The 20,876-nt window shown below is 40.5% G+C and overlaps 2 protein-coding genes across 2 annotated transcripts; both read right to left on the bottom strand.

The window, feature by feature from the left end:
* Nucleotides 1-10,140: 10,140 nt before the first annotated feature.
* LOC120827777 (uncharacterized) lies at nucleotides 10,141-15,617 on the bottom strand. Its single transcript, XM_040190886.2, has 2 exons — nucleotides 15,176-15,617; nucleotides 10,141-12,154 (listed from the first exon to the last, which is right to left on the bottom strand). The coding sequence occupies exons 1-2, from the start codon at nucleotides 15,366-15,368 to the stop codon at nucleotides 11,286-11,288; spliced, it is 1,062 nt and encodes a 353-aa protein (XP_040046820.2). The 5' UTR covers nucleotides 15,369-15,617; the 3' UTR covers nucleotides 10,141-11,285.
* A 2,602-nt stretch (nucleotides 15,618-18,219) lies between these two features.
* On the bottom strand, nucleotides 18,220-20,797 carry LOC144384630 (uncharacterized). Its single transcript, XM_078084729.1, has 3 exons — nucleotides 20,697-20,797; nucleotides 19,925-19,935; nucleotides 18,220-19,773 (listed from the first exon to the last, which is right to left on the bottom strand). The coding sequence occupies exons 1-3, from the start codon at nucleotides 20,795-20,797 to the stop codon at nucleotides 19,235-19,237; spliced, it is 651 nt and encodes a 216-aa protein (XP_077940855.1). The 3' UTR covers nucleotides 18,220-19,234.
* Between the last annotated feature and the right edge of the window lie 79 nt (nucleotides 20,798-20,876).

Raw genomic sequence — 20,876 nt, 5'->3', positions numbered from 1 at the left:
GCCAAAACATACAACAAATACATTTATTACACTTGTATAACATTGTAATAGTGCAAAACCTTTGGCACAACTCAACACTTGCAATTTATAAACTGTTCGTACGATGAAAATGTTATCGTTACGAACATATCCGTCAACAATAGCCAAGTCACAATCTGTCCTTTTTATGGCCCAAACCCTGATGACCCATCCTTTTTTCATAATTTCTTTTCATCCCTCTCATTTGCAACTGCAAACAGTTGGCGAGTACAGCACCCAAGAGAATTCTCCCCGGCTCACCACTCATACTCATGTATTGACTTCTTCCTCAGCAGTAATTCAATTATATTGAATATTTCTGGGTCAAAGATGCATCCTATCATTATTTGTGATCAAGCCCCAGTAACTTTTTTATTTTACAGAATTAACACACCCAAACCTGTCACTAGATGGTGCTCCAATACGTCTCTTGTTAAAGATCCTCAGTTTAACAGTCTCATTAAAAAAGAGTGGGCATTCTTCCTAAAAATAAATTATTCCCCAGAGTCATCACCAACTATGGGAAACGCACATACAGATTTCAGATCTACCCTTTCCCATCTAATCAATCAAACTCCATTGTAGCTTCAATTCACTGACACCAGCAGAAATCACAAACATCACTTTTGTTCGTTCAAATTGTCTCCCTAAGTGGAACAATCCCAACTTTCTAAGCCACAATAAACCTCTACTTTTCCACCCGTGGTACACTGAAGGCATCCCCATGTTTTCATTCCCCTCTTGGTTCGGATGTATGGCATTCGGAACAATACATTTTTGAATATCTGCAACTTAAATAATCCAAACTCAACATCAAGACCATCTGCAATCTGCAATCTTCAATAACATCTACTCCATGACCGGAAATGCAAATTTTCAATTATTACAGTATAAAATTCTTCACATGAGATTCACGTCAGACATATGTTCACACTACTCAAAATAGCCTGGATAGCTACATTCATGCCACCTGGCACTGAACACCAGTTCAACACTTTTGGGAAAGAATAACTGGGTCATTCTCTGTTTTCCTGGGCTGCCTATTGTCCCATTATCTCGCTCACTGTGCTTACTAGGAGACATTTCCACAATAAACCTGAGCAAAACAAACCGCTGATTAGTCCTCGTGATCCTAACTATCACCATGAAAACTATTCTCACGAATTGGAAATCAAGGAATAACACACACTGTAGAAATTCGATGTTGGAATACTGTATATATCAATAGGAAATCAACAACCCCCCCCTCCAACACTAAACAGAACACCACTACATCTGTTCATAATTTGCTATGTTTTTGCAAACATTACACCAGCCATCCCATTGATATTAAAAATTATTATTATTTTATTTGTTCATTACATTTTTCTTTTTTTTGCCTGACAACCAAAAAGGTTGAAGCCCACGTACACGCATACGAACGTAAAAAGCCCTCTGAGACAAATTTGTAATTTGCGATTTTGGGCTATACAAAATAGGCAAGGCAAGGCGAGGCAATTTTATTTGTATAGCACTTTTCATACACAAGGCAGACTCAAAGTGCTTCACATCATAACATTTCATACAGTAAAGTGAAATAAAATGCAGGAATTAAAAGACAATTAAAAACAGCAAATAAAATTATAAATTAAAAATCTTATTTAAATTGTTTAAATAAAAGCAGAGGTTAAAAGTGCAATGTAGGTCAAATTTAGCAGAAGGCGAAGCTGAACATAAAAGTTTTCAGTCTTGTTTTAAACGTGGTCAGAGTTGGGGCAAGTCTTAAATCTTCAGAAAGTTTATTCCAGCTGTTTGTTGCGTAGTAACTAAATGATGCTTTCCCATGATTTGTATTTACTCTGGGAATCACTAACAGATTGGTGTCAGAAGATAAAACAAATTGAATTGAATATAAGCCAGTCTCCTCCTGAAAATGATCCCACGCCCGAAATTTGCAATGAGGAGGCATTGACTACAGCTACAGGTAGAGAGGATAACAGAGTAAACAATATGAATTAAAGTTATTTAATGTAAGAAAGAGCAGTATCCGAACCAATATGCATTGTTTGCTCAGAAGTGGGTGTAGTAAAGGAGTGCAATTTGTGAAGAGTAGGCTACGAATCATCTTAATGTGCACAGAGAAGGAAATCCTCATGTCTATAAGCCACGACACAGTTGTAGATAAAGTGGCTGAAACCAGTGCACTGCAAAGACGCTTACTGATGGGGTAGATGCTGTTGGTGCTATTTGCAATGTAACTGTACTGTACTGTGAGTTGAACTGTAAACATTAGTTCAACATGCTTTGTTGAAGAGTGGGATACGTTTCAAATGCTTTATTTATTTATTTATGCTTTTGTTCATTTAATTCAATTCAATTCAATTCTTTTTATTTTGTATAGCCCAAAATCGCAAATTACCAATTTGCCTCAGAGGGCTTTACAGTCTGTGCACATACGACATCCTCCGTCCTGAAACCCACAAATGCGCACAGGGAAAACTCCCCCAAAAATGAAAAAACCCTTCCAAAAGGGAAAAAGGGAAGAAACCTTAGGGAGAACGTCAGAGGAGGGATCCCACTCCCGGGATGGACAGACTAAAATGGATGCCATGTGTACAGAATGAACAATGTATAATACATGCAATTCCTATGACAGAAATGATTCAAGTAATTGTGAGTAGTAAGCCAGTCGCACAGCAGGACCACGGCAGGGGCCACCACCATCAGATAGAACCACCATCCACAGAAGCCTGTGGGGAGGGAGAGCACAGAGACTTTAGGAGAGGGTAATGTTGGTTTACTGGTTTACAGTAATATGATTCATATTTAAAATAATAATGCTGATGATGGCAGCAGCGGGTGTCAGCAGGACCAGGGTCCAGAAGGAACTACGATCTACGGAGACCTGCTAGGGGAGAAAACACCCAAAAAAATTCCCGGAAAGAAGCTGAATTAGTCAAAGAAGCTGAATTAGTCATGTGCATTAATAAAACGTTATTGTAGAACAAGAGTGCGAGAGAGGAGCTTGGTGTGTCCTAAGAAGGCTGATGTCAGTAATTTAGTTCCACATTTGCTATATGACCCTGTCGTTCGCAACAACAGTTTATTACTAATATTTGTGTTAGTCTCTTAAAAAGGATAAGATGACCGCCTGGTCGGTGCCCCAAAGGAGAATAAAATATAAACGATGGAGGCTCCTGAGGTTCCAGGACGATCAAACACTGTTTGGTCAACTTTCACATCCATGTGAGCATTGAGCATTGTCACTTTATCCAGCGAAAACCGAAGGGTGTTCCTCATTAGCATACGGACACACACAAAAATAAAAGTAGAAATGTAGAAATAAATATATCATTGTTGTAAAAACTGCAATAATGTCATGTCAAAAAGCAGGTTTTAGACCAAACCAGACTATGTATCGTGTGTACAATAAGTTGTGTGTATGACATTTCAGCTGAGATAAGCTGACCGCAAGGATATGAAATCTGTGTGATGTGTATGTCCGGCGTCCAGAAGGCCACCTGGTGTCTAATGATTATCAGATGTATGTCTCAGGATAAAGACATTACATTCCTTGTACAATGAGATCATTGTGCGTGCGCAAAACCGTCCTGTTTATGATACCTTTTCCCTGTACATATAAGTGGGAGCTGGAAAAGAAGACCTTCGAGTAGGCTTGGCGCATAACTTGTATATGTGTCAACTCTGTCTCCTGTTTAAAAACATTAAATGTCCTATTTTTGATATTTTTACACCAGTGTCAAGTATTAATTTTTCTAACAATAATACAGACACATAAAGAAAGAAATGTAGGCTAAAAGAAACATAGAAATAAATATCTGATAAGTGTTTGTTTATGACCTGTTTGATTATCAACTTTTATTTATTTCTGGGTACATTCATTTACATATTTATTTCAGCATTTATTTATTTATCAAAACATTTATTTACGGATTTATTTATTCATTCCTGTATTTATTTATACTTAAGTCATTTTTTGTCCTCCATACGTACCAGTTACATCCCTGTCACTGGTAGAGAGAACGCCGTGCCATCTACTCCTAAGCGTCTTGCTGCTGCTCCTCCTATCCATTGAAACTTGTATTTGGTCCTTTTTGGTTTTCCCAACATGCCTGTAATACTGACAGGCGCCGACAGGTGATGTTCTTACTGAAAATATACAAATTCTATTCTATTCTGGATTTAATTAGAGCTTTCTACTAATTTATCAAGGATGCAACCTCTGCTGCCCACTCCATCCCTACCAGATATCTCAATATATTTATAACTTTTTTTTTACATTTGTATTGTGGTCTTGTCAAATTGTAGTCCTAAAAAACAAACTGACTACTATTTGTAACATATTTCCATATAGTTTCAGCTGATAGTTTCCCATAATTCTGTCTTCTGAACAACATTTGTTTTTTCAGCTGAGAATCCAAATCCCCATTCCTTCCCCCATAATTCAACGTGTTTTATCCCTTTTCGTAGTTTTTGAAAACTACATTCCAAGTTTTTCCCTTTTTCCATAAGGCCCCATCATCTGCAAATAGTGAGCTTCCTACATCTGGTGTAAAATATGTTGTTTGTTGTAAAAATAATATAGGACTTATTTTCTGTCCCATTTTCTGCCTCGTATTTTCTCAAGCTTTCAATTCCCATTAAATATATTTGAATCAAAAGAGCTTCCCTCCATAGCATATCATATGCCTTTTCTACATCACAAAACACTGCTGCCACAGTTTCTTTACTAACCTACGCCTTGTCAGGGCAATTGGTCTATACTTTGATGGGACACTTGCATCTTTCCCTGGCTTGCTTATAAATAATATAGTACTACTGTGATACAGTAATAATATAGTATAGGAATAATAACCTACAGGAATGTTACTTTCCTCCCACACCTTACTATACAATGTCAGTAACTTATTAAGCCCATTTCCACTTAATTGATTTATCATAATAGACCGTATTTCATAATTTCCTGTGGCAGTGATTCCAGCTTTGGCAACTTCTCTTTTTAACTCCCGTTGTCACGTAGGCAGAGGCAGGACTCAAACGTAGAGTTGACAACAAAAGGTACTTTGATTAAATCCAAAACAAACTGCAGAGGGGCAAAACGCAGACGGGGACCAGGAACAGGCAAGACATTTAATGACGTGACAAAGGTCAAAAGACACGTAGATTAAATACAGTACACTGGGAAGGTTTGGACACAGGTGGAAACAATCAGAGACACGGCAGACAATCACAGGACAAGGCAGGAAGTGAAGTTAACTCAGGGTTAGAGACAGGAAACTACAAAGTAAAACAGGAAGTAAACCCAAACCGTGACACCCCTAATGTAAATGGTACACTGAATTCAGCTTTTGTATTCTCCTTCTTACCCATTTATTCCTCTCTAGAGGGTTTTCCTTCATCAGACAGCTTGGTATTGCTGTGAATATTTACAAACATATTAGCCAATGTCACCGTTTTCTGTTTATTAGTCGCCAGCTTTTAGGACAGGATAACTCCACTCTCTTCTGTCCCCTCCCATCTTTCTAATCATTCCCCACTGTACTTTTTAACTTTATCATATACTGATAGTTGTGAGTTATTTTCATTAACTTAAATTCCCTGTTTCTATTCATATTTGCCACTTAACAAGTATTGCTCCACTATGACACGGCTTTTCTGCTGGATTTTCCTTTACTTCTTGGGATGGACTCTAGTGCAGCTGCCTTAATGCTTTCTGTTAACATATCATTTAGGGTTTCTATAGGCATATCATTATTAATCTTCCTCAGATGCCCATCGCTCTTTTCCTTAAATCTCTTCCAGTTGTCTTTCCCAAAAACTATTTTTTTACCCCAGCCTTCTTCCGTTACTGATACAAATATTTATTTATTTTACAGAATATTGGGTCGTGATCACTGCCTGTGGTTACGCAATTTTATTTGACACTAGTGTGAGATCTAGCACAGCCTCCTTTCCTGTGCTGATACTTATCCTTATTTTACTCGCATTATTTAGGCAAGACAATGTTATTTGTATAGCACATTTAAACAACTATAGGCAATTCAGAGTACGTCTCCAAGAGCTGGTTCGTCTCTTCTGGTTTGATCAACAGATACAGTTGAGTATCGTCTTCATAACAATAAAAGTTTATGCGGTGTTTCCTGATAAGATCGCCCAAAGGAAGCATATAGAGGGTAAACAAAATCGGTCCAAGTACAGAACCTCGTGGGACTCCGTGACCAACATTGGTGGTCTTTGAGGATTCAACGTTTACAAGCACAACCTGGGATCGATCCGATAAGTAGGATTTAAACAAGCTGAGTGCAGTTCCTTTGATACAAATTAAATGTTCTAGTCTCTGCAACAGGATACAAATGCGGCACTGAGGTCCAGCAAGATCATTCGTAATTTTCACCAGTGCTGTTTCTGTACTATGATGGGCTCGAAATCCTGACTGGAAATCCTCGAACAAAGCATTGTTTTGTAGAAAGTCACATAATTGATTTGCGACGGATTTCTCAAGGATCTTAGAGAGGAACGGAAGATTAGAGATAGGTCTGTAGTTAGCCAACACCTCTGGAGCAAGAGTAGGTTTCTTAAGAAGAGGTTTAATTACAGCTACCTTGAAGGACTGTGGTACATGTCCTGTCAACAAAGACAGATTCATAATATCTAATAAGGATGTGCTAACTAAAGGAAAAACTTCCTTAAGCAGCTTAGTCGGAATCGGATCCAAGAGTCAAGTAGAAGATTTAGACTTTGGGAAATAGCGAAAGACAACTCTCAATTGTTTAACATTAAATTCTGCCGAAGACAAAACAAAATCAATTCATTGCCTTCATATCTTTTTCAGCACCTCTGCTCGCTCAGCAATGTAAAACAATTTAATTATTGTTTGTTTCTTAATACACAAAGATATATTTATATAATACAATATTTTGACATACAAATTTGTACTGCAGATTAAAAGACAATGAATATTAAAATAACCAGGAGAAAATGTAACCTAAATCCTAACAACGTATATCTTTAAAAAACTATAAAAAATAAACGAGAGGAAGAAGTCAATGTATGAACAAAATAAAGGCCTTTCGGTATTTTTCTGCAATTGTCAACATGCAAAACAGAATTCACACAAGGAGATTCACGAAAATCTATGCGGTAATACATGCAGTAAGACATATAATGGAACATACAAATCAAACTTGCATTTAAACAATGAACGTTCCAATATTAATAGTAGGCATTACGCCTTAAATAAAGCCTTACAATTAGTTTAGGGTTTGTGTATGTGGGTTCAAAAAATGAATTCATCTGCAAGAGACTTCATTTCAAAGCCTAACTTCGCAAAACCCTGACATCCTCCCAAAAGAATAAAACCCTCCCTTCCTGAAAACAGGAAAATGGAAGAAACCTTAGGGAGAACGACCAAGGTGGAGAAATTGCAAACATTGTTGTGCGTAGCCTACAGAATGAATAACCTAAAATATGTACAGTATGTTAAATTCATGTTGTGGCAGCTGTTCTGAAAAAGAGAAACAGAGGCCTCTTACTGGAGCCTTAACTGGGAATGAAGATTGATGGTGAGGTTTTGGTTGCCGGGACATTTGCAGCCAATGAAGGGTACCTAGTGTTACGACCCCGGGCTTTACAGAGGGGCTCTAGAGACGAGCAACGAGCGCCAATCGACGAGGTTGAGCTCCATTAGCTACATATATATCCCAGCAAATCCCATAATCCAGTGCAGGTTGACAAGGAGTTAATTTATTCAGGATGGAGGCAGGTGAGAAGACAACAAGGAAGCAGGAGTTCACGTTTAAATGTAATAAGCGAATTCCCTTAATTCTATAGATAGAATTGTTCTAATATAAACAAAGTTGTGGTCAAAAGTTTACATACACTTGTAAAGAACATAATGTCATGGCTCTTGAGTTTCCAGTTATCTCTACAAGTCTGATTTTTCTCGGAGAGTGATTGGAACAGATACTTTGTCACAAAAAACATCCATGACGTTTGGTTCTTTTATGACTTTATTATGGGTTAACAGAAAAAGTGACAATCTGCTGGGTCAAAAATATACATACAGCAACATGTATTGGCAATTTTGGTGACTGAGAAAGTTGTGTCAATGAAATGAGCTTCATAGCATGGCCTCTTAACTTATTGTGAGTGATTATGAGTGACTACAGCTGGTGACTTCTCTGAGGCCATTTAAATTAGGGCTCAAACGCTACAATGGGAAAGTCAAAGGAGCTCAGCATGGATCTGAAAAAGCGAATCACTTGAACAAGTCAGGAAGTCACTTGGAGCCATTTCAAAGCAACTGCAGGTCCCAAGAGCAATAGTGCAAACACTTGTTTGTAAGTATAAAGTGCATGGCACTGTTTTGTCACTGCCACCATCAGGAAGAAAACGCAAGCGATCACCTGCTGCTGAGAGAAAATTGCTCAGGAGGGTGAAGAGTCAACGGAGAAGCACCAAAAAGCAGATCTGCCAAGAATTAGAAGAATCATTATGCTGTGAGGCTGTTTTGCTGCCAACAGAACTGGTGCTTTACAGAGTAAATGGGATAATGAAGGAGGATTACCTTCAAATTCTTCAAGATAACCTAAAATCATCAACCCGAAGGTTGGGTCTTGAGCGCAGGTGGGTGTTCCAACAGGACAATGACCCCAAACATCAACATCAAAAGTGGTAATAGAATGGCTAAATCAGGCTAGAATTAGGGTTTTAGAATGGCCTTCCCAAAGTCCTGACTTAAATCCTATTGAGAACATGTGGACAATGCTGAAGAAACAAGTCCATGTCAGAAAGCCATCTAATTTAACTGAACTGCACCAATTCTGTCAAGAGGAGTGGTCAAAGATTCAACGAGAAGCTTGCCAGAAGCTTGTGGATGGCTACCAAAAATGGCCATGGGACATGTAACCAAATATTAGCACTGAATGTGTATTTTCACTTTTTCTGTTAACCCATAATAAAGTCATGAAAGAACCAAGCCCACTCCTCTACTCCCTCTTCACCCATGACTGCAAGCCCGTGTGTGTAACTCCATCATCAAGTTTGCAGACGATCTGGTCTCATCTAGTGTTGCACAGTGTACCGGTACTAGAAAGGAACCGTTGAAAACAATATGGTTTAGAATTTTTTTTTATACCAGTTCTTTAAAAAAAGCACGCAATCAGAGCGCACTGTTCCGCTCCCTGTCAGGCTGCCTGCACGCATTGACTGCAGGGCTGCGCTCACACATGCAACAGGCAGCAGACACTCACAGCGAGTTATCAGGGGAGACGTGCCCTCATGTAGCAGACTGCTCATCCATATTACAGCCAAACACGAGTAGCCTTGGACTAGCTTAGCTCGGGTGACCAGACGTCCTCTTTTACCCGGATGCATTTTTTAGGTCTCGAAAAGTGGAAATGTCCAGGTAAAAGAGGACGTCTGCTTTGTCTTGTGTTGACCTTGCTTGGTGTTTGAAAAATTGTTGACTTGTTAGTTTGTCATAAACAAAGTTTAGCCGCTAGCAAGACATCTCATTAGCAAGCTTGTTATAACATGCTTGGACATTTATGCTTGTATTAAGTGCTCTCGCGTTGGCTTCTTTGTAATGTTATTGTGAGCTACAGAGCTGCCAACTTTTCACAAAACCTTGTAGTGAGATTTTGTCAGGCGTGAACGTTATGGCTTACGAGGGGGTGTAAGTTACACTACGTGCAGAGAATCAGGTTACAGATGCGTTGTTTAGTCGGCGAGGTTGGGGATGAACCAGCGCAGATACTTTTTAGCGTAAGAAATTGGATGTGTGGCGTGAGTGCATGAAAACATGCGAGAGAGTTGGCAGCCCTGTAGCTTTGTTGGCTAGCTTGACAACAATTTTGCTAACAGTCAAACATCATGAAAGTGCAACACAAGACAAAGCAAGATCACAAATAAGTTACTGGATAGTCAAGCAGAAATATATACATGCAAAATAACTTACAGAATGCAGAAGTGAGAATGCACACAAAATTGTACCAAATAATACACACTTGATGCAATAGGCTACAGGCTGGTGGAGCCTGAGTGGATCTTCATCTAATTATTTTTTATCTTTAGTTAAGGAAATATGAATGTGAGAATATCAAACTCTATATCTTACTGATGTTTTGTTAATTACTATCATAGATAAATCTTCCAGCTTTGTATTTGTGGTATCGTAAGTATCTGGTACCATAATATTTTGGCAGGTATAGTATCAAAGTCATAATTTTGGTATCGAGACAACCCTAGTCTCATCAGTAATAACGACGAGACAGCCTACAGGGAAGGTACAGCACCTGGCCAGGAAGTGCGCCGACAATAACCAGCTCTTTAACACCAGCAAAACCGAGGAGCTCATCGTGGAATTCAGGAAGATGAAAAGAAGCACGCATGTCCCCATCCACATCAACGGGATGGCCATCAAGCGTGTCTCCAGCTTCAAGTTCCTGGGGACCCACATCTCGGAGGACCTGTTCTTGAATACCAACACGTCCAGCCTCGTCAAGAAAGCTCACCAGCACCTCTTCTTTCTGAGGACACTGAAGAAAAATCATCGGTCTTCAACCACCCGGAGGAATTTCTACCGCTGAGTGATCGAGAGCATCCTTACTACCTGTGTCATAGTGTGGTACGGCAGCTTCTCTGTCGCGGAGCGAAAGAGACTGTAACGAGTGGTGAGAAAACGCATCACAGGCACTCCAATCCAAAGCATCGAGGCGGTCCAGTAGAAACGCTGTCTGCGTCGAGCATGCAGCATCTGCTCGCAGACTGTTCTCCCTCCTGCCTTCAGGCAGGCGCTTCAGCAGCTTACGGTCAAGGACCAGCCGTCTGAGGAACAGCTTTTTCCACCGAGCTGTTTTTGAACTCTTCCCCCCCTCTGATCCCCATTACACCACTATCTGCATTGATGACACTTTAGAACATTTCTTTGCACTCTCAAGTCAATATGCACTGAATATTTGCACCAGTTTAGCAACCACAGATAGTTTGTTTATATCTGCATCATTTAATGTAAATTTCATCTGTCGATAGTACCAGATCAGGCAATAATCTGTATATACTGTTTTTTATTATGATACTTCTGGTTGGATGCCAAACTGCATTTCGTTGCTCTGAACATGTACATGTGTAATGACAAAGTTGAATCTAAATCTAATACTTTTAGCTGAAAGTGATATCCGGAAAATATTCTTCTCATGGACTTTCAGATTTTTACATCAACGCTTCAGATGTCCACTTTTAGAGAAGCATTTACCACTGAAAGGATTTTACACTGTGTGACATCTTATGTGTGACTTCAGATCTCCATTTCTAGTGAAGCATTTACCACACTCTGAGCAGCTAAAAGGTTTCGCCCCTGTGTGACATCTCACGTGTCTCTTTAGACTCCCACTTTCAGTGAAACAATTACCACACTCTGAGCAGCTGAAAGGTTTCTCCCCTGTGTGACATCTCATGTGTCTTTTCAGATTTCCACCTATACTGAAACATTTACCACACTGTAAGCAGCTGAAAGGTTTCTCCCCTGTGTGACATCTCCTGTGTGTCTTTAGATGTCCACTTGTGGTGAAATATTTACCACACTCTGAGCAGCTGAAAGGTTTCTCTGATTTGTGGGTTAGCATATGTCTCTTCAGCTTTTTAATGGAACCAAATGCTTTCTTACATTCAGAACAGATAAAATGTTTCTCGCTTGTTCTAGATCTTGAATCACTGACGGAACCATTATTATGAGAGTTTAAACCTGATTGAGGTTCTCTGGTTTCATTCCAATCATCACTGTCCTCAGTCTCAGGTTCAGAAGAGTCTCCAGTCTTCTCATCACTATCTGGTTCTGGAGGAAAATCTGTAACTGAGTTCCTGTCTGGTTCTGGCCCTCCACTGTCGTCTCCACCACCTTCTGTCACCATTTGTTCAGTTGGTCTATGATGAAGATGTGAGGACCAAACTTCCTCTATATCACCTTCACTCTTCACACAAGTGAACGAGACCTTTATGTCAGCCCCCTCCAGCCCTCGAAGCTGCTCCTCTTTAATGTGGGGGGGCTCTGGGTCCTCTGGTTCCTCTTTAATGTGGGGGGGCTCTGGGTTCTCCTGCTGCTCTTCTTTAGGCAGAAACAGCTGCTGAACATCTGTAGCTAATAAAAAAAAAAAAACACGACGTAGTTAATTTACGTCATTGATTCGGGAAATATTGTTTCTCATTTATAAAGATGTAAAAAAAACTAGAAAATGCATTTCCTGCTGGAAATGCGTTGTAATGCAAAAAGCTGAAAGCTGAACAGAATTTTTAAAAATTGCTGAAATTACAGAAAGTAAGGGAATTTGAATAGATTTGCTGAAATTACAGATATTAGAAAAGATGAAATTAATTTAAAATTGCTGAAAATACAGATGGGAGAAGCTGCATGGAATTTCAATAGATTTGCTGAAAAAGCATAAATGAACAGCTGAAATAAATGTGAAATATTGCAAAAAAATACAGAAATTAATATTAAAACATTGCTGTTAATAGAGGCATAAGAAAAGCTGAAATTATTTTAAAGAACTGCTGAACATACAGGAAGTGGGGAAGCTGAATTTCAATAGAATTTCTAAAAAATACAGAAGTTGCTGGAGCCTAAATGCATTAAAAAAATACAGAAATGACAAAAGCTGAGATGAATAAAAAGGTTTTAAATTGTTTGTAGTAATAGTAGTATTAGTTATAGTTGGAATTGTGGTATTAGTAGTACTAGCAGAAGAAGTCGGTTTAGTACTTTTGTTTGTTTTTGTGTATTTATATAATACACATTTGATATTTTTTTTTACATTAGTAATTCATATTGCACATAATTTTACATTATTGTTGGAGATAAATACATTTATGTACCAAAAAATTAGAAGAGCCATTTGGGGGCCGAAAGAGCCGGCTCTTTTTTAATGAATTAATGAATTTAATGAATTCGAAGAACAATAGTTGGAATGCTTAATGCATTCCATGTATTGCAATACATGCTTAAGCATTCCATGTATTGCAATACATGCTTAAGCATTCCATGTATTGTTCCTCGAATCTTTAATCAACTTATTGCGATTCATGGTTGGTCACACACTGGATCGATAAGTTGGTTTGTAAATGTCTTGGCTCGCAGTAGTCTCCTCCACGCTGTGTTTTGTTGTTGTTGTTCAGAGTTTCGCGCGGCTGGCGCTGCGTACTGATGACGTCACAGACAGGCAGACTGAATCGAGTAACGTTTAACGTGTCTAAAGTGCTAAAAAACAAACACGCATCCATACAGTTTTTGTGGTTAGATCCAATGTGCAGTTTCCAAGTATCGATAGAAATCTATTATGTACCATTTCAAATCGATTTGTAATCGATATATGTTGTCCGGATTGCGATTTGCTGAGCACAGATCGATTCAGTTGGATCGCAGGAATATAAATCGATTAATCGATTCAGTGGATGAATCGTTACACCCCTAACCAAAACAAATAAATGATATGAAAATACATGTTTATTGTTTAAATGCTGCCTCAGTATTCTTTTTCGAATCTTTAGGTCAACATCTTCTATTTCTTCCGTGGAACCTTTCAACTCGACTTTCGACTTTCAGCTATTAAAACCGTTCGAATATTAAAATATTCAGCTCCTGCAGGACGTTTCTGCTATGACCTTTCAGCTTTCGAGCTCTTATAATTGAATTTGTATTAATTAAAATCAAACTTTTTAACATGGTTTTATGGAGTTCATTTTCAAATCCTCTTGCGTCTGCGTTTCCTTGCGTCGCTCTGAAAACGCAAAAGCATAAACTAGGCTTTAGTCTGCTGCAGGGTGTGCAACTGGTAAGTTGGCTGTAGAAAGTCCCCTTGTCAATGCCAATGCTAATTCAACAAGCTCATGTCTTTTATTTTGTTTAACCGTTATTATGCCACGAGGTACTCTATGAAGACGCTAATAGTATGTTGTACTTGTATGTATGTTCGCCAGGGTGTCTAACGTCAGGAAATAGACGGCCGATTGGAGCCGAATGTGGTCCGTATCCTGGTGGTAATTCAAAAAACACAACGCGAGAGAGAGCGTACAACTGCTACAACTGCAAAACTGAATGTGTTTTTTTGTCTTTCCTTGAATGAGATTCTCCAATGGAAATCCATAGGCTTTACGGATTAAAACTACAATGCACAGTAAATTCTAGCTGTAAAACCTTTAAGTATGTCAAAGAACCCAGTAAAAGCGCATGTATTTTTCAAAGATGTCCTGATTTACTTTGTAGAAATGTTAAGACTTTTGAGAATCTTTAATTAGTATGTTACAAAACGTCTAAATGTGTATTCATAAAAGTCTGGTAAGTTCAAAGTCCTCAAGACATGTATGTTAGTGTGGAATTAAGAAAAGTATTTTGATTGCAGCTCAAACATTGAGATAGTCATTTTGAATTTGAAATATAGGGCTTTTACTTTGGATAATTAACTGTATGCAGCAAAAGTATTTTTTTGTACAAGAGCAGTCATAATGGTCCTGAATATGCATACTTCCATCATTGTTAAGAATGATTAAATATGATTAAAGAGCTTTTATTCCGGTTACTTGCATAATACCGAAAATGTCCGCATATACGTGCACTAAAATTCAAGTGTCTGCTGCAGTAGGGCCGGGTGCGAAAAGTGGTCAGATCCTTTTTCAGACTTACAGAATCCCGTTGTGTTCATTTCTAAAGTCTCGCATTGATACATGCATTGTCGTTGTGATCTGCTGTGATCAATAAAGTTAGAAAAAACAAGTACGGCAAACCGACGGTCACGAAGATACTCATTTAACGTTACATGGGATTTGCATTTCACTAAATACCCAACTGAGATCGGTTCATGCCGTTCTGAAAAAGGATCCGACCACCGCAGGAACCTGCCACCGACCAACCTGCCGTTACGGCAAAGGGACCTTCCTCCGGCGTCACTCGTCTGCTGAGTCGACCACGGTATATATAATAACATTCTACCACTCTACTTGTGACAGTGAAGCACCTGTTTGGATTCATTTAGGTTGTAGCTTGTTGTACCTCACTATGGTATCAGAGAAGTATCGATACGGAGAGTCCGAGTCGTTCGATCACTTATAGATATTACATATAGATATTGATTTGACTGATGTCAGTGTGCAGAGTGAGAGAACCAACCTGCTCTTTGTCTGCGGACCTCCGGGTTGGAAACATGGTGCAGACGATTCTTTAGTCGCTCGTTGTCCTCTTTTAATCTAGAAGTTTCCTCCTCGTACTCTGCTATCGTTCTTTCAAACAGCCCAAATATCTCTTCAGCAGCCGCAGTGAGTCGCTGCTTCACTAAACATCTCAGCATTTGGACATTAGACATCTTCACTGAATCACAGACACGCTTCCTCTGTTAAAAACTGTTTTATCTCGGACTAGCGCTGTGTTGCTAATTTGAGTCTGTTTCCAGCTAGCATGTTAAGCTAACTTCAATAGCGTAGCATGCTACCGGGAGATGATTCAGAGGGAAAATATCCAGAAAAAGTCCGTCGCAGGTTTATCCAGACGTCCAGGGACTCTGGTGGATCGTAGTGTTGTTACCTCCGACCCTCCTGCTTCGAAGCTCGTGTCGAAATATGAACCAGTGCAAGGCGAAGCAAATGTATCGATGATTGGTTCGTTCGCTGCTGATCACGTGATCAGTGACGTCCGAAGCTTCGGTCCGGCGCACAGTCACGTGACCGCTTCGATTTGATTCAATGGGCTCGAAACAAGGTTCGCGCTTGTCGGGTTGATACAGTCAAAGTCAGTGTTGTTGCAGTAGTAGTAGTAGTAGTAGTAGTAGTAGTAGTAGTAGTAGTAGTAGCAAAGAGCAAATGTACAATGGAACCTGTGGCAAAGAGAGGTCGCTCCGAGATATGGGAGCACTTCAATTTGATTTCCTTGATCAATTAATACGGTTGGCAATAGGCAGGCAAAGTGTCATTTGTATTGTGTAATTATGGATGTTTATTTTTATTGTGGAGACCACCAGATATTTGGCTGAGCCAAACATTCCACCAGAGGTGTCAAGTAACAAAGTACAAATACTTCGTTACTGTACTTAAGTAGAAATTTTGGGTATCTATACTTTACTGGAGTATTTATTTTTAGACGACTTTTTACTTCTACTCCTTACATTTTCACGCAAATATCTGTACTTTCTACTCCTTACATTTTAAAAACAGCCTCGTTACTTTTGGCTTGTCGCAGTTCAAAAACACAAAGACAAAAAAAACCTATCCAGATAAATTGCGCTATCCGGACATTGAATTTGATTGTGGTTGGATGAGAAGTATAAACATTTAGCATCCAGACACCCGATTGGTTTTCTCCGCGCTTCGCCGGCAGATCGGAGCGACACCGGGTGGGTGGTTTTGGAAAGTTGGTATTTATCGACATGGACCCTCCTCCTCTTCCTTGCGCAGATTCCATGTAACGTTAAACGAGTATCTTCATGACCGTGGGTTTGTCCTTAATGTTTTATTGAGAGTCAGGCACAAAACAGCGACTTGCAAGTAGTGCAGCGTATTAAATAAAGTGATGTGAGCAAGTCACTCTGTTTCGGTCTGGAGAGGCCTCAAACACCTCACCAACTACAAGCCAAAAAAACCCCACTCCATGAATGACCTCCGCCTGGCAGACGAGCTGAATGAGTTCTATTGCAGATTCGAAAGACAATGTCCTGATCCCATCCCCCACAGCTCCACCAACCTGCTGCAGTCCCTCTCCCCTCCCTCCCCCAGCCCATCAGGTGCTCACGCCTCTTCATCTATATCACCTTCCCCTCCCCGACCAGCAACGACCCTCTCTATTCTGGAGAGAGACGTTAACCGGCTCTTTAGAAGACTAAATCCCTGTAAGGCAGCCAGCCCGGACACAGTTTCTACTCACACCCTGAAGCACTGTGCTGACCAGCTGTCTCCGGTGTTCACTGACATCTTCAACACCCTGGATCCCTGGATACTCCCTATCCCCTCCCTATACTCCCTGGATACATGCCACGTACCAGCCTGCTTCAAGGCCTCCACCATCATCCCTGTCCCCAAGAAGCCCAGGATCACAGGACTCAATGACTACAGGCCCGTCGCCCTGACCTCTGTAGTCATGAAGTCTTTTGAACGGCTAGTCCTGACCCACCTAAAGTCCCTCACCGACCCCCTCCTGGACCCCCTGCAGTTCGCCTACAGAGTCAACAGGTCTGTGGACGACGCTGTCAACATGGCCCTCCACTACATCCTCCAGCATCTGGATTCCCCAGGAACCTACGCCAGGATCCTGTTTGTGGACTTCAGCTCTGCCTTCAACACCATCATCCCGTCTCTGCTGCAGGACAAACTCTCCCAGCACAGACACAACACAGTCAGTGTTAAAAGCAGAGGAGAAATCAACAAATGAAAATCTAAACAAGTGCTTAAAAAGTAAATCAAAGAAATTTACAGTGGCATCTTCTACTCCTCTGTATAAGCAGACTGCATGGGATCAAGTGCTTGCATACTTTTACTTAAAATTCCAGACCGTTTTTCAGAATGTTTCATTATAATTGATGTGAGAGCCACTGGTCTAAAATCGTTTTAGAATTTTGGGGGCAACTGGATTTGGGAACAGGGACAACAACAGTATCCTTCTAGAGCGTACATGCTGTGTCTGTAAAGATGTATCAAAAATGTAGTGGAATACAGGATATATATATATATATATACTTCCTACTAGAGTAGCTTTGTTTCAATCAGGCTAAGACTGACATGCTCATCTTCCTCTCAAGGAATTCAAGGATTATCTTAATTTTCTATCTTTATATATATCAAGGTAGAGAAGAATTTATAGTTCGTCAGAGAGGGGAAAGCTAGAAGGAGGCCCATAGGCCAGACATAGTATAGACCCCAAGCATGCCAGTTTGAACGGAACGGATATGGAAACAGAAGAGTATTTGCCGAGCTAAGGCTTGCAAAGGCCATGGACAAGACAGCGTAAGGACACTAACAGTGGGACAAAAGTCTCATGAGTGTTTGTGTGCACTAGGAGACAGAATAGGAGGGGGTCGGGGGGCAGCGGGATAAAGTTGACCGACCAGATTGAGCTACCCACCCTAGAATCATCATACCAGAATGAGGGAGCATACCAAATAGTGGGAAAACATTAGGATAATAAGTTACACGTGTAGTGTTATGTGTACAATAAATTTGAAGCCGTGGTATCTTTGGCTAACTTTATTGTCTTAGTTGACATTAGCATAACACTGGGACTATGACTGTGCATTTCTTAAAAAATATTAAAAACAATATAAACAACAGAACTTACACAAGGTCGTCAATGAAAATGTATGCAGTAATACGTTGATAATATGACAGACTGCAGTAACACAAATACACATAAAGGTCAGTCAAACTTTAAGGCTGGGTAATGTTACAATATTAGTTTTTTAGTCGCTAGGACACAGTTCTCAATACTTACGTCACTTTTTCAAAACGCTTCACACAGTTCTCCTAACCAACTTTCAACTCGCCACAGCAGTTCATTTCACATTCAAAATGGACTAAAACTACCAAAACACACTCAAATCAACTCATTCTTCCAGAATACTAGCAAAGGTTGACAGCCAACAAACACACTTTGTCACCCACAAAACTGACCTAAAAGACACTAACAACATGTAGCATGTTTTCTTGTGTAAAACAAGGACACATCTCTGTTTATAATTCCCTCTAATATATGTTACTGGAATTAATCAGACATGATGCAGAATGCTTCAATATATTTTATGTCTTTTATTCATTTTTATGCACTGAGTAATTCCAAAATACAAGAATTTGTATACACACCATCCACTGATACAGATCGGTGACTCCACGGGAGTGGTGAATCAGGAATCAGGAAACATTTATTGCCAAAATATGTCAAACATACAAGGAATTTGTCTTGGCGGTGGGTGCGTGACAGTAGACACAAAACAGACAATAGACAACAAGACAGCAGTGCACAAGTAATAAAATAAAATGCTAATGCAATGGGTTAGTAGAATAAGGCTATGGGTTAGTATAAAATAAGAGAATAAAGTTAGTTAAAAATTTAAAATATTTAAAAAGTTAAAAAATATTAAAAATAAAGTGCACTATCTACTACTAAGTGACAAAGTGACGACAAAGTGACAAATGAAAAATTACAGTTAAAGTGACATGTGCAGTATGAGTGACCGGTGGAATGTTATAGTTAGTCAGTGGGGGACCGGGCTCTGTTGATGAGCCCGACTGCCGACGGGAAGAAACTGTTCGTGTGGCGGGAGGTCTTAGTCCTGATGGACCTCAGCCTCCTGCCAGATGGAAGGGGCACAAACAGTTTTTGTCCGGGGTGAGTGGGGTTGGCTACGATCTTTTTAGCTCGCTTCAGAGACCTGGAAGCGAACACGTCCTGCAGGGACGGCAGATTACAGCCGATCACCCTCTCTGCAGAGCGGATGACACGCTGCAGCCTGCCCTTGTCCTTGGCTGTGGCTGCAGCGTACCAGACGGTGATGGAGGAGCAGAGGATGGACTCAATGATGGCCGTGTAAAAGTGGACCATCATCGTCTTTGGCAGGTTGAATTTCTTCAGCTGCCTCAGGAAGAACAACCTCTGCTGAGCCTTCTTGGTGATGGAGCTGATGTTCAGCTCCCACTTGAGGTCCTGGGTGATGATGGAGCCCAGGAAACGGAAGGAATCCACAATAGTGACGGGGGAGTCACACAGGGTGATGGGGGAGGGTGGGGTGTCTTCAGAGCGTTGAGCTCCAGGTTGTTCTGACTGCACCAAGACACCAGATGGTCAGACTCCCACCTGTAGGCGCACTCATCCCACATGCCACATTGTCCCATAGAATTATACATGTTGGCTGATTTCTTCTCTCTGCATCCCTTCCCTCACCTTGCACAACCCTTCAATAGAGATCATGCAGGAACGCAAGGAGACGTTCAGTGTTGTGTGGTCCAATTAGTGGTTTGTGTAAAAGCAGTCCATCAGTGGCTATTGCTGCGCACATTGTGATGTTGGCACCCCTCTGGCCCGGGACATCCACTGTGGCTCTCTTCCCAATCACATTCCTTCCTCGTCGCCGTGTTTTGGCAGTTGAAACCTGCGTCATCCACAAAGACGAAAATATGGGGTGATTGCCTGCCTTCAATCTCCATGACTCTCTAAAATAAATCCACAAGGCAACATAAGCTGTTCCAGTACTAAGTCCAAACACTGGTGGTGGTGGTGAAGAAGGGAGCTAATGAAAACCCAGGACAGGTGAAGAATGCCTGATAGCTGCTGGAGGTGCCTGGTGTGGAGGAGGGTCGCATCCGCTTACGCACTGAAATGACACCTGACAGCAACAGAGAGAGAACCCCTTAAAAAGGTTTGACAGCAACTATGAAATTGGTTTGATTGGTTCATTTTGAGTGAAACATTTACAACTGAGCAGCTGAAAGGTTGATTTGTGGGCTTTCTTGTGTCTCTTCAGCTTTTTAATGCAACCAAATGTTTTCTTACATTCAGAACAGATCAGAGGTTTCTCACTTCGTTCTACATCTTGAATCACTGACGGAGTTTAAACCTGAGGTTCTCTGTTCTCATTCAAATCATCACTGTCCTCAGTGTCAGAAGAGCCTCCAGGCTTCTCATCAGTATCTGATAACGAGGGACCATCCGTAACCGAGTTCCTGTCTGGTTCTGGTCCTCCACAGTCCGGTCCATCACCTTCTGTCTCCATCTGTTCAGTTTGTCTCTGATGAAGCTGAGACGACTGAACTTCATGTGGGTAGGGCTCTGGGTCCTTCTGCTGCTTTTCTTTAAGCACAAACAGCTGCTAGTGGTCTGTAGATAATAATAAAAT

The sequence above is a fragment of the Gasterosteus aculeatus genome, chromosome 11, assembly GCF_964276395.1.
Source record: "Gasterosteus aculeatus chromosome 11, fGasAcu3.hap1.1, whole genome shotgun sequence".
Classification (NCBI taxonomy): Eukaryota; Metazoa; Chordata; class Actinopteri; order Perciformes; family Gasterosteidae; genus Gasterosteus; species Gasterosteus aculeatus.
Note: the sequence above shows the minus strand (reverse complement) of the source record. Positions and strands in the feature narration are given on the sequence as shown.